The sequence below is a fragment of the Cydia strobilella genome, chromosome 12, assembly GCF_947568885.1.
Source record: "Cydia strobilella chromosome 12, ilCydStro3.1, whole genome shotgun sequence".
Taxonomy (NCBI): domain Eukaryota; kingdom Metazoa; phylum Arthropoda; class Insecta; order Lepidoptera; family Tortricidae; genus Cydia; species Cydia strobilella.
The window spans coordinates 846,377-863,593 of record NC_086052.1 but is presented as its reverse complement, the minus strand read 5'-3'; the positions used below and the strand labels follow the sequence as shown (position 1 = coordinate 863,593).

Sequence of the window (17,217 nt, the reverse complement as noted above, 5' to 3'; positions counted from 1 at the left end):
TACTGTCATAGTAAATTTTGTAACCACTGTAAATTCACTGCCATCTATCGACATACTTTAAAACTAAAAATGAAGATTTATAAAAATACGTTAAAATGTATTTAAATATTGATAAATGAGTTTTTTGTTTGCATTAATTATTTTTATATGATTTCGACCCATGTTCTTTCACTGATATGCGTTAAAATTATAAATAACAAACGAAACCGTCAACGCCCTCTATACGAGAGTAGGATCGAGAATCAAATTTTCGTGATTTTTCGAGGCACGTTTTTTCCTTAGACTGTATCCATCTATTACGGAGTTATATCTATCTTTGGTAATACTTATATAAAAAAGGTACCACATTGTCGCTCCCCATAAGGTCTCGGAAGGACAATTGCTTGTATCTTTATATGAAAAATCTGTCAGAGCGTCCTTATGGCAAGCGACAATGTGGTACCTTTTGCTTGAAAACGACATATGTGTCATAAGGTATATTTTATTATGTACATTATGTACTATCTACCGATCTTGTAGGTTTAATTCCATCTGTAACAGTTTTAAATAGGTACTGTCGTATATAGCTTTTAAGATATTTTTATTGTACGTTTTGTGATTCTCTAATTTTGTGTTTTATTATTGTGTAACTTTCTATGTCTTTTAATCATTGTGTGTTTATGTTTTATCTTTATATTTCGTGCATAGTTATAAGAATCAATGTCCCACAATAAATATTACCTATTCCCTAACTTTGTAAAATAGCGTAAGCTGATTGGCCAATAAATGGATACTGACTCTGCACAACACACCCACGTGACACAGTGGGCGGGGCGCGGTCGCGCTATCATATAAATATGACTGCCCAACCTAGCCTCGTCAGTCTTTCTACAACACCTCTACACTTAACAACTTATTAACCCTAAAATAAGTGTTCTTACTAACCCTCACACTAACCCGGTAACATGGTGGTGGTATTTCTGAGGTAATTGGCAGCGGTAGCTTCACTTCGGTCAGCGCGTTCCAGTCTTCGGCGTACGAGCTTCATCGGAAAAACAGTCTACGCTCAACAATTATGGTCCTTCGAACCGGATAAAGAACAAAGAAACAAGTACGCGCTGAGTGTTGAGAATTTCTCCACTCAGATAGAAGAAAGAACAAAGAAACAAGTACGCGCTGAGTGTCGAGATTTTTCTCCACTCAGATAGAAAAAAGAAGCTTGAAAAACGAACGCGCTGAGCCTTGAAGTACGCTTCGGCTCAGACCCTTGCCTAAATTACCCCTCCATACCCCACTATACCGGCTTGCCGGTCGGACCGTGCTGTGTTGTAGGTTTTCCTCCACTCACGCGTCCTGGCAACTTTCGTTGCATGTGTCACATGGTGATGCCATCACACTGCTTTCGAACGCTCTAGGCATTGCACTTTGTCATTGCGGGAGATTCAGTGCACCGAGGGATTTACGCTTAGGGGCACTGACGTTGCGCTCTGTGGCGTCAGGGCATAGGTGTTAGGCAGGTAAATTTGTATATAGTTAGGGACCCCCGCGTGTGTGTCAAGAAAGAAGAAGATGTCTACGAAGAGTACGAGAAATCTTCGACCGCGCGCTAAGGGCCCGCCTGCCCCCGCGCCCACAGAGACCCCTACCCCCTCGTCCGGCAAGACCACGTCTACCGAGACACATACATGGAGCAAAGGCTCCACCGGCAACCAAGTGAATAGCGGTGGAGAGATAGACAACAATTCGGTACACTCGGACGCGTTAGAAAATACGGTAGTAGAACGCAGTAGGTCGAATACGCTAGTGAATAAAGACCCCGTGGTCGCGCCGCCGCCGCCGCGGGCGCCGTCTGTTCGTGGATCAATCAGAGGTCGCGAATCGGTAAATAGGGATCGTGATAGTCAATTATCGGTGCTCATGGCCGAGCTCGAGGTTCATAAAGCCGCTCTAGTTGTCGCTCAGAAGCAGTCCGATACTGCCAAATTAAAGCTGCAGATCGCCGAATTGGAGGCGAATTCTGACAGAGGCAGTACCGTGGCTGACGAGTCTGAACGGCGTACTAGGAATTGGGTAGGACAACAGTGTAGGCCACAGGAGCACGACGTCGCGATCGTGAATAGTAAAATTCCCTTGCCGAAGGAGACAGCGCCGCCGCCGCGCGCCGCCGCCATTGAGCGGGGTACTAGTAGGCCGCAACCGCGTTATTTAGAGGTGCCACACGGCAGTTATGCACCTATCTACCATAAGCCGCCCGAGTTACCCTCATTCGGAGGAGATATAACCGAATGGATTTCATTTAGGGCAGAGTTCGAGGACACGTCTCCCATGTTTAGTGCCGTCAATAACGTAAGTCGTATTAGGCGCGCGCTCAAAGGCGAGGCTCGGACCGCCGTGAAATCAATTATGTACACAGTTCAGGACCCGTACGAAATTATGGAGGCGCTAGAACGGCAATTCGGCGACCCGGAGGAAATTGTGTTAACGGAGTTGCATAATATAAAACGTATGCCGCGCTTGTCAGAAGACAACGCGAACATAGCTTCCTTCGCCGCACATATTGCGAATGCCGTCGCAACCATACGTTCGCTGCGACAAGAGCAGTACTTACACGCGCCTGAACTTGTAAACAAAATCGTGGACAAACTTAATCTGATTGTGCGTTACGAATGGGCAAAATATAGGCAGTCTAATAGTCAAACTCCCGGTCTAGTTGCATTATCGGAGTTTTTGAACGAACTTAGCACTGCAGCCAAACGCGTCAACCGACATAGGCCGTCGAATAGATTGCGGAACACAGTAAACACGGTATCTTTTGAGCACGACCCTAGGCGAGCAAGCAGTTCTCGCGATAGGCGTCGCGCCCCCGCGTTTTCCCGCGATCCTAGCACGGAGTCGGAATCAGATTCCCACGATCATTACGTACGCGAAGCGCCGCGTAGTAATAAACCCGCTATCGCGCAAGTTAAGCCTCGCGATAGTAACAAAAAAAAACCCGCGTCGACCGGAGCTAAGCCCAAACAACCGACATCGTCCGTCCCTGTCTCGCGCAGCACGTGCGCCGTTTGCCAGAACGGCCACGAGCACAAAGTTAGCGCGTGTCGTAAATTTTTAGCGGCGACGATTGCTGAACGGTGGGACTTAGCAAAGGGCGCTAGATTATGCTATAGGTGCTTAGACGCGGCTCACCGTAAGTTCAAGTGCAAGTACATCGCGTGCGGAGTTAACCAATGCGAAGCCGGACATCATAAGCTATTACACGGACTGAACGCGGCCGCGCCCGCGAACGGTAATAGTACTCCGGCGGCAGCGGTTAATAATATTAGGCTTCCGCAAACGTACCTCAAAGTCATGCCTGTAGAGGTGTCGGGACCGCTAGGTACCGTGCAAACCCTCGCGCTGCTAGACGAAGGCGCGGCTATGACTTTGATGCTTCACGAAACGGCCGATAAACTCGCGCCTCGCGTAAAAGGCGAAACTCTAGAGATAGAAGGCATAGGCGGCGTAGTCAGAAATCCAGATTCGTATACGTTACGAGTCGCAATACGGGGTTTTTGTAGCCGACACATGGAAATGATGGAGGTAATCACGATTGGCGATATTGGCATAGGAATGCAGGGCGTACCACGTGACGTAGTCGACAAGTGCGAACACTTGACTAAAATCGCGGACGAATTAAGTTACCCGACCGGCATACCTACCATCGTGATAGGACAAGATAATTGGCACCTCATCATTTCTCGGCAAATTTTAGAGGGCCCGCCTGAGCTTCCTATTGCTAGCCTAACTAGACTGGGCTGGGTTTTACACGGCCCAGATAGAACGCGCCGCGCCGCGGTAAATTTTGTAGGGCACGCACGGCCTAAAACCGCGGACGACGAGGCTTTAGAGCTAATGAAACGGCATTTTGACATAGAATCATTAGGCGTTTCACAAAAGCTACCTCGGGCCGATCCCGACCAGCGCGCGCTAGACTTGCTGAAAACCACCTGCGTAAAAATACCGGGGGAGAATAGGTATCGAGCGGGCTTATTATGGCGGACAGACGACGAAAAGCTCCCAGATAACCGAGCGCAAGCATTAAAACGGCTGTACAGTCTAGAACGAAAACTAGACCGAGATGCAACGTTAAAGGCCGAATATGCAAAGCATATGGCTAACTTGCTTGACAAGGGTTACGCGGAGAAAATGGAGTCGCCGCCCCCCCTCGATGCGCCCCGGGTGTGGTACTTAGCGCATTTCCCAACTTTTCACCCGCAACGCGGCAAAATGAGATTAGTGTGGGACGCGGCCGCCACGGCCTACGGACGGTCGCTCAATAGCGCGCTTTTGGCCGGCCCCGACTTATTAGAGTCACTCTTTGGCGTACTAGTGCGTTTCCGCGAGGGTAAAATCGCGGTAATAGCGGACGTCAAAGAAATGTTTTTACAGATCGAGATAATTGAGCAAGATCGCGATGCGTTACGTTTCGTTTGGCGGGGGGAGGACCGCACCTCTCCACCGCAAGAATACAGAATGAAGCGGCTTATATTTGGATCGGCAGCGTCGCCGACAACCGCGCTATACGTCAAAAACGAAAACGCAAGAACGCATAGCGAACAATTTCCGATCGCAGCTGAAAAAACAATAAAAAATACGTACATGGACGACATGTTGATCGCGCTCGATACGTCCGAGGACGACGCCAGGCGCATAGTAAACGAGGTTTACGAATTAAATATGCGCGCGTCATTCGAGCTTCGCGGGTTCGCGTCGAACCATCCTGCGGTTATTGCTGACGTAGTTAACAGTAAAGAGGAAACGTCATTGTTAGGCGCTAGCGAGAGCGAACGTACGTTAGGTTTGAAATGGAATCACAAGCGTGACACCTTAGGTTTCAACGTAAACTTTCGCAACACGCCCGAGGACGTACTTAACGGTCAGAAATTACCTACAAAACGACAGGTTACGAGTAGTGCGATGTCGATATTCGATCCGATCGGATACGTTAGCCCCATATCCGTCTTAGGCAAGGCATTAATGCAGGAGATATGGCGCACCGGAATCGGATGGGACTCGCCCATACCCGTCTCGCTCGCACCCGCATGGCGATCGTTCATAGATAACGTACAACAATTACGGGACTTGGAAATTCCGCGACACGTGCCCGCATTTAATAGGGAGGCATATATGCATGTTTTTTGCGACGCAAGTGAAAAAATATATGCCGCGGCCGTGTACCTAGTCAGCGTCAACCCCGAGGGGACTAGAACGTCCGCATTAGTGGCCGCAAAGGCCCGAGTGTCACCTCTCCGGGTAGTTAGTATTCCACGAATGGAATTACAGAGCTGCGTACTAGCGACTAGGTTAGCGGAGACCATAGTCAAAGAGTCAGACTACGTAATAAAGGACAAATATTTTTGGTCTGACTCCAAAACGGCACTCACGTGGATACGGTCGGACCCACGTAGGTACAAAACGTTCGTCGCACATAGGTTAGCGGAAATCGAGAACACTACCACCCCCGCCAACTGGCGCTGGGTGCCTAGTGCAGCTAACGTAGCTGACGACGCGACGCGCGGTATACCTACGCAATTTGGAGCGAACCACCGATGGTTCATAGGGCCCGATTTCATACGTAAAAGCGAGGAGCATTGGCCGACAGAGAAAACGCCCGCGCCCGTCGCCGATACGGGCGAAGAACGCGTTAACAAGCTCGTATGCTCGGTAGGCGCCGCGAAAAATAAGTTTGAGTACCTGCCGGAGGTATGTAGGTTCTCAAAGTTCGTACGCTTAGTCCGCGCCACCGCTAAAACACTGGTTGCCGCCGAGGTTTTTAAAGCCGCATTGCTTAAAAAGAAACCAGACACAGACATAAATAAGGGGCATTTGAACTTAGCAGAGATATTGCTTATACGCCGGAGTCAACATGAAGCCTTTCCAGAGGAAATCAAGTTAATGGAAACTGGACGGCCGATTCCGAAGAAATCGCCACTCCATAAAATCGCAGTAAAACTCGACAAAAATGGAGTCATCGTGCTGAACGCCAGAATAGATAAAGATGTACACATACCCGTTCTACACGCTAAAGAAGATTTCGTCAAGCTGCTAATACATCATTTTCATGCTCTCTACAATCACGGCAACCACTCAACAGTGATAAACGAGCTGAAACAGAGATATTATATTATCGGTCTGCGCGGTAGCATTCGTTATATAACGAATAAGTGCCAATGGTGTCGGACCTATAAGGGGACCACACTCAAGGTTCCTGTAGGCGACTTACCACCAGAGAGGCTCCAGGCGAATCAACCGCCATTTACCGCCGCAGCCGTAGATTTATTTGGCCCAATGAATATTACGATAGGCCGCCGCCGCGAGAAAAGATGGGGCGTATTATATACTTGCCTCACTACCCGAGCTGTGCACTTAGAGCTTGCCGCCTCACTTTCGGCATCCTCTATGATACTCTCACTGCGCAGAATGATAGCTCGGCGCGGCACGCCTACCGTTCTGTACTCCGACAACGCAACTAACTTCTACGGAGCAGAACGAGAAATTGCAGAGGCCAAGAAAACGCTGCCAGACAGTCTAAAGCCATTCCTGACTGAACGAGCGATCACCTGGAAAAAGATACCGCCTGGCAACCCTTCCGCCGGCGGTGCATGGGAACGACTCGTGGGCAGCGTGAAAACTGCACTGAAAGCTACACTAAAAGAGAGAGCACCTCATGAAGAAGTTCTACACACGCTGCTTCTAGAAGCCGAGCACGTAGTGAACTCCAGACCACTGACACCTGTGAATCCAGACCTAGATGTCGAGGCTCTGACGCCGAACCATTTTCTCATCGGCCGGTCGAGCGCAATGGCACCGCTGGGCGTCTTCACAGACAAAGATATGTCACTGTCGTCATGGAAGACAGCGCAGAACTTAGCCGATCACTTTTGGAGGCGCTGGCAAAAAGAATACAGACCCAGCCTCCTCCCTCGGCCCAGTGCTCACCAGAACGTGCAGAAGCTAAATATAGGCGACATCGTCATCGTAGCGGACAGCTCTATGCCACGAGGAACATGGCCTAGAGGCGAAATCGCACAACTCTTTCCCGGCCCTGATGGCCACGTAAGAGTAGCCATTGTTCGCACCCGAGCGGGTGAAGTCCGCCGTCCAGTTTCCCGGCTTATACCTATATACTCCACGAATGGAGACGGTGTTGGCACACGCGGGGGAGATTGTCGTATATAGCTTTTAAGATATTTTTATTGTACGTTTTGTGATTCTCTAATTTTGTGTTTTATTATTGTGTAACTTTCTATGTCTTTTAATCATTGTGTGTTTATGTTTTATCTTTATATTTCGTGCATAGTTATAAGAATCAATGTCCCACAATAAATATTACCTATTCCCTAACTTTGTAAAATAGCGTAAGCTGATTGGCCAATAAATGGATACTGACTCTGCACAACACACCCACGTGACACAGTGGGCGGGGCGCGGTCGCGCTATCATATAAATATGACTGCCCAACCTAGCCTCGTCAGTCTTTCTACAACACCTCTACACTTAACAACTTATTAACCCTAAAATAAGTGTTCTTACTAACCCTCACACTAACCCGGTAACATGGTGGTGGTATTTCTGAGGTAATTGGCAGCGGTAGCTTCACTTCGGTCAGCGCGTTCCAGTCTTCGGCGTACGAGCTTCATCGGAAAAACAGTCTACGCTCAACAGGTACCTTTTTTTATATCCTTTGATACAGATTTTTAAAGACTTTGAATAAGACAGCACTGTTTTATAATATTGTTAACGGAGTAAACTAACTGGAAAAACTCTTTGTGAGTTTACTGAGACTTCAACTTCATTTTCTTTAATAACGATAAGAAGTTTATAAATGTTTTTTTAATCGACTTGAAAAGAAAAACCTTGTAGATATTTGCTTTCTTTGATAAATAACGTGCGTAGGAATTATATAATTTTATTTATGAACACAAAAAGCAGTGTCTACTTTCTATTAGAGATGTTCTAGGTAGTTACCTAAGTCAGTAAATATTCTTTTCTCAAAAATGGACGGCAAAGTCGACGTTGCCGGTTAAAAAGTAGGTCGCGAAGGGCGTAGTTTATGGTCAGTCAAAAAATGAAAAAGTTAAAAACATTGCAGTATCGATTTCGGGACTGCAATGTTGCATACAAATTCCATTATTTGTCGAGTTCCAAACTTTTTAAAAGTGGAAGTGGCCATATCAAATGAAGGCATAGGTCCATTAAACAGCCAAACAGATGATCAGTACTTATTATTATAATGTTGGTACCGCGACTATTTAGGTGTCTCAAATAGGTCGGCGTATTTTTAGCAGAAAAATACACTTCTATTTTTAATTAAAAAAATAAAGCGGCGGCAAAGCAAATCTTTTTACTTTTTTCTGTGAAAATATATACATAAGAAGGTTGCTTCTGTAAAATATTTATATTATATTTGTATTTATTGCGCCATTTTTGAGAAAGCACTATATATGACTCGGCTGGAAGGCTACTTACTGGCTTCGGATTCAATTAAACGGACTCCCAAGGTCGTCCGTTTAAAACGAATCCTCAGCCAGCAAGTAGCTACTTCCGAGCCTCGACAATAATGTACTATTATTGCACTAATAACAATGCGTTTTACATTCATTAAAGACGTGCTATTACATCGCAACAACAGAGTGTGAATATTATAATATTATAATATTGAATGAAGCAAAAACGTCTGCAAAAAGGAAATGTGGAAAAACTCAGTCTCGGGCGAGACTTGAACTACAAAATACACTTGGTATTCTCAGTGGCACATTATGAATTTGACGGATTTTTTATGCAACATTCCGTCAGTTTCAAAAGTGACGTTTTTGGTTGAATAAAATGTCACTTTTGACATTGAGACATATGCAGATCAAAATCATAACCTGTTAATACAATCAGAATAAGTCTGCTGTACCTCGATTCAAATTTAACAATTTGTTGTAGTTTTGAATTAGTTTTGATACGACCTTTGATCGTCTTGGTGATTGGAGTGCATCTCACGTACGACTTTCATTCATTTGACGCATGCACCAATCAACGTGAGCGATCTTCAACCTCGTATCAAAACCAGTTCAAAACCATAAGAAATCGTTAAATCTGAATCTGGATACGTGCTCTATTTTATTATATCTCCCAGTATAATAAAATAGAGCACGTAGCCAGTAAGTTGTAATGTGATATCACCTCGACACGGGTCAGCGCGTCCTTCAGTTTCTTTTAGCGCCCTTGTGTCAGAATAATTACTTTACTGAGTACAGCACTTACGGCACTTAAATATTGTTTACAGATAAAAGTATCGGAAAAGCTTACCTTTTCTTGTTTTACCTTTTTTTAACCATATGCTTTACCGTTGTGAATTTTATCTCATTAAATGCTATAGTATTTTATACAATCGTGGTATATTTGTTTATCACGAATATTAATTTGTTCGTTATGTATACAAGACTTGTGTATCGTCGCCCAGTGTACAAGCTTCGCTTAGTTTGTAGCTAGGTCGATTTGTGTAAGATTGTCCATAAACATTTATTTATTTTCCTTCACCGAAAAGCAACTGAATTAAAGGATATTTAACCTCTACCACAGAATAAGTAATAGTATTATCATACAGAACGGCCACGCACCGCCCCGCCCCGACTCGAATTACCTCGCCCCGCGACAGCAGATTGACGGCCGTTTGCCGGCCGCTCAGTACTATTTTTAAGCAACTTACTCACACTATGACGCATGATGCGTGTACAAACGTGCCGTTCGCACATAGAAACGCAAGTGATTTTTGATGTATTAGCGTGTCCGCTCAGTGTCTCTACGGTGCCATTAACTATTTAATAAATAGTATTTATTGTTCTCATTTCACTTATTGCGTTACCAATTTTCGCACGCAGTTCATGTTTAATGTATCAAGAACATCATTTCCCTAACGACGTGTTGGCACGCGAATTAAAATAATAATTAAGTGTTTAATAGACAAAAGAGCCTAATTACATGTCATGAACATATATTTGGTGAAAAAAATGTACCTTATCTCGTTGATGTAAGGTTTAAGAACCGTTATCTGTGTCTATGTGAGTGTTTTATATAAATTATATTAGAACATTTTCAAATTAGAACATTCGTTAACAAAATATTGACTAATCGTTTTGGCGGTAGTTACAATTATGTGGTACAAGTTTGGTACTTTTATCATATAATCAGGATGGCACCAAAATCTTTCAAAAAATATTTGTACCCAAATTACATTAAACAAAACTGTAAATAATAAAACATTGGCTCATGATGGTTCAAAGTTAGTTCCTAAAAAACTCATCACATACTCATAAATAGATGGCATTCAAACACCATTCAAAATTTCAATGTTTATTACGAATTTTACACCCACCGAAAGGCCTTTCTGTTTCGCCCTATGGTTGAATCTATAAATATAAAACAAAAGTAGAGAAAATTTCCCTTCTACTCACCCGTCGAGACATTTCTACTTACTAACTTAGTAAGAACAAGGAATAATGTCTTATATCAAGTTACTAACAAGATACGGACATGTCTCCGAAACTTTCGCAATAACTAACAGGTACGTAGTTATAATAAAAAAGGTTACGCGAAATTACATCTGCCTTGTCACTGTTGATATAGGAACTGAGTGTTGTGGGGCTGCTTTGTATTGGCAATTGCAAGAAAAGTTTTTATTATTATTATAGTAAAAAAATCACACATTGACCCACAATAAGCTCAAAAACGCTAACCCACTGATTATCAGTCCGCCGGACGATATCAGCCTGTTAGAACAAAAATTTGACAGTTCCAAACAACTGACATACCGATATCGTCTGGCGGACTGGTAATCAGTGGGCACCTTCAGTGTGTTGTGGATACTAGACAATATATAGGTATCATATGTATATAGTGTATTCACTTGTTGTAATAAACAATATACATAATATGGAAGAAATTCCATAACTCAGGAACAGAAATTTGTGCTAACCACACAAATAACTGTCCTTACCAGGGTTCGAACCCGGGAACGGGACCTTCTGGTTCGTAGGCAGGGTCACTACCGACTAGGCTAGGAGGCCGTATAATGTACAGGATACACCGAAAACAAACAAATCTGCAAAGAAAACTCATAGTATTCAATAGCTGTTACCAGTTTTTCGCGTTGTTGAGCAAAACTGTAAAATTTTGACATATTTTCATATTTAGTACAAATATACCTATAGAAGATGAAGTATAAGAAAAAAAAAGAAAGAAACAACATAATATAGAATTTTACACAAGTACATGCGTGCATACACGACAACAAACCTAAACTTTTTTTTAATGAATGTGTAGTATAATATACCATTATAAAAACATTTGTATGATCGTTCTGTAAGAACTAAAATTTTAAGACTAGTTCAGAACTACTCACACCATAACAATATTTTGAGTAAACTCTCACAAGCTTCTTCATCTTCGGGTGTCGTCTCCTACCGCAATTTGGTAATCATTATCTTAATCTTTACAACGCTATAAATAATTATGTATCTATGTATAAATATGTAATTAAATTAAATTGTTGTCGTGTAATATGTAACAATATTATTAATAAATGAGTACACACACACACACACACACACACACACACACACACACACACACACACACACACACACACACACACACGTTGTCTGGGAAGAGCGGGGTCTCCTGTCACAGGTATATTATACTTACTAGGAGACTATTAACTTTATTGTCAAAACTAAATATTTTACCTATATAATTTTTTTTTTTTTTTTCATTTTTTTTTCATCTGAACCTTCGACACAACTGAGCAGCTCTGAAAATTTACCACGATATTCTTTATCCGATACTTCTTTTACTATGAATCTTTCCTTGTACTATTAACTGTAATAATTCGTACTTTTGATCTCTCATTATGTGGCCTACATATTCAGGCTTTCTCCTCCATATTATCTTTGCGATTTCTAAAGATTCACCCATCCCATGTCCAGCCTCTCTTGTAAGTTTGGCCGAACAACAATAGCCAATTTGCAACAACGTTACTATAATGGAAATACAGCCCAAATATTTGGCACGTAGGATTCCTCGGACTGACGGACTCCGTGTCACCTTTGTGCGTTTGACAATATACGAATACATGTATTTTATTTCAATTCAGATTAACTGGGAAGGGAAATGAAGTCATCATCAGCATTACTACCCAGGTAGCAAAATGACGTCAGTGACGTCTTAACGACGGCATTATTACGACGACGACGTATAAATGCTACTGGGGTACTGCAGTATTGCATGCGTGCTGCCGCCAATTTCAAAAATCGGGGCAGTTAAGTCCAATTTGAAATAAGCGGCAGTAATGCAGTTGGCAGTATTGTCGCGCTGTAATACTGCTGTAGTACTGCAGCCGACTGCATTGCTGCAGGAAACGTCAATAGGGTCGTTTTATTGAAAAAATCATAAGCTAATATCAAAATCGATGTTGCTGCCCGGATCTTTGATATTTGTGACAGAATTTCAGTGTAATACTACAGCAGCAGAATCAGCCCAAGCTAACTTAGCAGCAATTTTGATAGCACAGACTGTGCAAGTGCCAGTTTAAACGTCCAACTTCTATGAAATTATGACTTAAAATAAAACTTGCACAGTTTGTGCTATCAAAATCGCTGCCGAATTAGCTTAGTCTGACTCTAATGAGTTTAATGCTAGTGTGGTGTAGCAGACTATACCAGCTACAATCGGAACGGTACCTTTAGCCAGTTTTGTAAGAACAAAGCTGGTCCATTTGCCGGGACATTAGGACAAAGTGGACAGCGGGCTTGGAGGAGTTCTAATTGATGTCGCTATAGCCGGAAATATGTACGTTTGATCGACTACATACGGGTCTGATTGCTGGAGAAACATTACTGATTCTTTCTATTTTACAGGTCATTGAGTCCCCGGCAAGCTCGTGCGAATTCCCGTTCCGTTCCCATACAAACGAAGTTCCGCTCTCATTTTAAAACTACGTGTTGGATTGTAATGAAACTTTGCATATACCATGACATGGGGTATATCTAGGTTTGAAATCAGTTTATATAGCTCCAGTTTATAAAACAAACGAAATAGAGCAAAAATAAGTTTTGTATGAAAAACTTAAATTCGCTGTATTTTATTTACTATGGTATCTGAAACTACATAAACTAATTACAGACATAGATATACCTTATCCAATTGTAGTGTTGTATAGTTTCAGAGCAATCTAGCTAGTCGTTTTAAAATAAGAGCGGAACTACGTTTGTATGGAGAACCGAGCTTACCGGGGAACCAAAGTTTTACACTACATACTTTGTTTTTTCTCAGATATGTTAATGTTTATGTTATTTCTACTCAGAATCACAAGCTCTTTTGATCCTGATGGGAGAAAAATACTTTAAAACTTACTGTTCCTTATTTCCAAGGCTCGGAAAAACGCCTGTCATTTTAACAACATAACCCTGTTCCGTACAACACAGACTTCCTTATACCAATCTCAACGATTAAAAAAAATATCAATCAATCAATCAATCAATATATTTTATTTCAGACTAATGTCCATAGTGTTAGTGTACATTCCCTTAAGCCTATGTTAGTTAAACCTATACTAACTTATAATAACTTATAGACTAAGCCTCTGGATCCCATATGTACATCGTCCCAATGTTTCCAGAAGGCGCAAGCAGGCCCAATGACGTCCGTAGACTGTCAATTAACATTTTCAATTCATAAATGGGTCCTCAATTATGGTTATGTTTTCAAAATGACGGGAATTTTCCGAGCCTTGCTTATTTCAGATAAGAGAGTAAATAATTATTTATGGTCACGTTTTACGCGTGCGACTTGACATGATATAGCGAAATGAAAATGTGACCTGAATACAATATGCCTGCCGTTGAAGACCTACCTTAGTATATATAGTATAGTAAAGTATGTGATGGAACTCAAATGCCAGTTATTGTTAGTGCTTTAAATTGCTTTGTGGGTCAATTGACGGTCTGTTCACATAGTGACAGGGATAAGTTCCCCTTTGTACTGCCTATTCTGTGCCATATTTGTGTTCTGTGTTTTGTACAATAAAGAGTTTATACATACATATATACATCAAAAATCACTTCCGTTTCTATGTGTGAACGGCACGTCTGTACACGCAGCATGCGTCATTGTGTAAGCTGCTTAAAAACAGTACTGAGCGGTCGGCAAAAGGTCGTCAATCTGCTGTCGCGGGGCGAGGTAATTCGAATCGGTGAGTGGCCGTTCTGTATGATAATACACTTATTCTGTGACATAATATTAGGTCATTCCCACCTGTTACCGCCAAGTTTTTACCACTGGTAACAGCACTTTTTGGTAACTTGGAAGTAACTACTGTTTTTTTAGTTGTTTCGAGTGGTAACAGGATGATAAGAAATTGCAGCGGCGCAGCGGCTACCACTAATTTGTTTTCACTAATAACCGGATATTGTTACAAGGTCTCCGTGGCGCTATATCCATCTACAGTACCGCAGTACTGCTTAAGTAATTTAATCTAGATTCAGCATTTTATCCATAGCTGTTTACCTACAGAGCCTTCGGTACGGAAAACAATACAGGGAATGGAAATGGTAATATTTAATTATAGTAGTTTATGTGACTGCTACATAATGAAAGGCATTAAAACTCGAGTGTGGGTTTATGAAACGAACGTAGTGAGTTTCATTTACTTACAAACTAATTTTAGATAAACTGCACGTCAAATGGCGGCAAAGAAAACTTTTTTCACGCATGTCACGCATCCGTAGTTTTTTTTTTATTCAGAGACAAACTAGAGTGGGGGTCGATTGCCATATTGTTCGATACCAACTAACAAGCGAGATTTGTCAAATTTGTATGCAATTGAAATTTCATTTCGAATAAAACGTAATCTCGACTGATATTAGAATAGAGGTCAAATCAAATTTCTTTGTTTTTCAAAGATGTTCGAAATTTGAATGAAATAATATTATCGAAATCGATGTTATTATTTAGCAATAATAACATTTTCACAGATAAAAAATCTGGTGTAACAAAACAGTTTATCTTAATGTTGGCCATTATTTACGGATTTGAAGGCATCATAGAGGGTTTATGATATGTGTGTAGATAAAATATTTAATTCGATACCATCCTTAACTAATACTAACGTTAGGGAATGAACTAACTTATGTTGTTTCACATTAGACCCGTTTATGACATTACTTATGTTGTTTGTTCCTTAAATACGAATTCTGTAAAAATAACGTTGACACTTGTATTATCATGACTATGGATGGTATAGAAAGGATGCCAATCTCTTATGGCAGAATTGTTGCAAAAGTGACCGCTTTCAGCTTTAAATAATAGTTACTAATCTCTCCGGTGGCGCTAGTTAGGCTCTGGGACATGAGTATAACATGAACCAACAAATAACCCGACCAAATTACGTAGGTTGTTTTTGGTAGTATTTCGGTGTATGGTGGCGCCACCTAATTACTGTTTTTTGATGGACACTTTTCATACATAGAGATTTGGCTCCTTTATATAGTCTCCATGATCATGACTTAATGTTAAATGTTATGAATGAAATTACGAGTAAGCTTGAGAGACATAGTGACTATCGATGCGCATTAAGTGAATGTTAGTTTTTTTTTAACAATGTAACTTTCTGAAATTTGAAAGCATATGTAATCTTAGGTTCCCTATTGTGTTGCAGAAAGCTTTTTGACATATTTTTGTATTGCATAATGTTACTTGGTAGAAATATCGTTTGGAAGAAATACTTTTGGCATACTGCTATTCGCATAATATTACTTTGCACAATTTCTTTTCGCATAATATTATTTGACAGAAAACCCTAACTTAACCCACTTGAAAATTCTGCCAAATGAATATTATGCGAAATGACTATTAGGTCCTATAATATTTATTTATTTATAATTTATTATAAATAAAAATGTTGTCCATACGTTGAAACAGTGTATACTTGTCAATATTTCTCCCACAGCTCATAATGCAATCAAACACCACACACCAAGACAAAAGAGAATAAACGAGGCCATCAACTGAAAGAAAAGATGGTTTCAGGCGTTCTGATATTACAATACAAATGATTCTCGCATGTGAAAAGACAATTAATTGCTATGATTATTAGGCATAACTAAGCCAAGCTAAGCTAGTCTTTTCGTCCAAATTGCCGCAGTGTCTTAAGTCAAAAGTCTTTGACCAGTGTGTGTTGCCAGTGATGACATACGGATCTGAGACGTGGGCGCTAACGATGGGCCTCATAAGAAGGCTCAAGGTCACGCAAAGGGCAATAGAGAGAGCTATGCTCGGGGTTTCTCTGCGTGATAGATTCAGAAATGATGATATCCGAAGTAGAACTAGGGTCACCGACATAGCTCGCAGAATTGCAAACCTTAAGTGGCAGTGGGCGGGGCACATTGCTCGCGGAACTGATGGCCGGTGGGGCCGGAAGGTTCTGGAGTGGCGTCCGCGTACCGGAAGACGAACTGCCGGTAGGCCGCCAACGAGATGGAGCGACGACCTGGTGAAGGTCGCGGGAATTCGGTGGTTGCGAGCGGCACAGGATCGGTCGAAGTGGCGAGCCTTGGGGGAGGCCTATGTCCAGCAGTGGACGTCTATCGGCTGACATGATGATGATGATAATGATTAGGCATAACACAGATAGATAATATACCTAATATCTTTTTATGAAAAATTTCACAACCTGTAATCACCAAACCATGATAATTTACTTTCAAAAATGAATTAAAATCCTTCCGTGAGACACAGACATCATTATTCAATACTAGCTTTTGCCCGCGACTTCGTTTGCGTGTTAAGCAGTTAAGAGTAAGTATAGTAAGTATACGTCCAGCAGTTAAGAGTAAGTATAGCGCCTGGATAAAATGTAATGGCAATAATTTTGAGCAAAAAATGCTTATTTGCTTACACCAATTAACAGGAAATTCGTTATTTTTCTCATTTCCACACCCTTTTTATCCTCTTTAGGGATGACTTCCGACAGAAAAACTATCCTATTTCCTTCCCCGGGACTCGAACTATCACTATGCCAAATTTAAACTAAATCCGTTCAGCAGTTTAAGCGTGAAGAAGTAACAGACACACAGACAGACAGACACACTTTCGCATTTATAATATTATTAATTATTAAGTATATTAAGTATATATTAAGTACTAAGTATAGTATGG

The 17,217-nt window shown here is 41.8% G+C and overlaps 1 protein-coding gene across 1 annotated transcript; it reads left to right on the top strand.

Moving 5' to 3' along the window:
- The first annotated feature begins 1,548 nt into the window (after nucleotides 1-1,548).
- LOC134745830 (uncharacterized) lies at nucleotides 1,549-16,071 on the top strand. Its single transcript, XM_063679920.1, has 3 exons — nucleotides 1,549-1,765; nucleotides 2,690-6,949; nucleotides 16,010-16,071. Exons 1-3 carry the CDS (start codon nucleotides 1,549-1,551, stop codon nucleotides 16,069-16,071), a joined length of 4,539 nt encoding a protein of 1,512 aa, XP_063535990.1.
- The last annotated feature ends 1,146 nt before the right edge of the window (nucleotides 16,072-17,217 follow it).

What these genes read in the sequence shown, in the direction of transcription:
- LOC134745830 (XM_063679920.1), top strand. Translation starts at nt 1,549, where the DNA reads ATGTCTACGAAGAGTACGAGAAATCTTCGACCGCGCGCTAAGGGCCCG. An exon ending in AAATACGGTAGTAGAACGCA is followed by an intron (nt 1,766 to 2,689) that starts GTAGGTCGAATA and finishes CTCCCGGTCTAG; the next exon opens with TTGCATTATCGGAGTTTTTG. An exon ending in CAGCCTCCTCCCTCGGCCCA is followed by an intron (nt 6,950 to 16,009) that starts GTGCTCACCAGA and finishes TTTCTCCCACAG; the next exon opens with CTCATAATGCAATCAAACAC.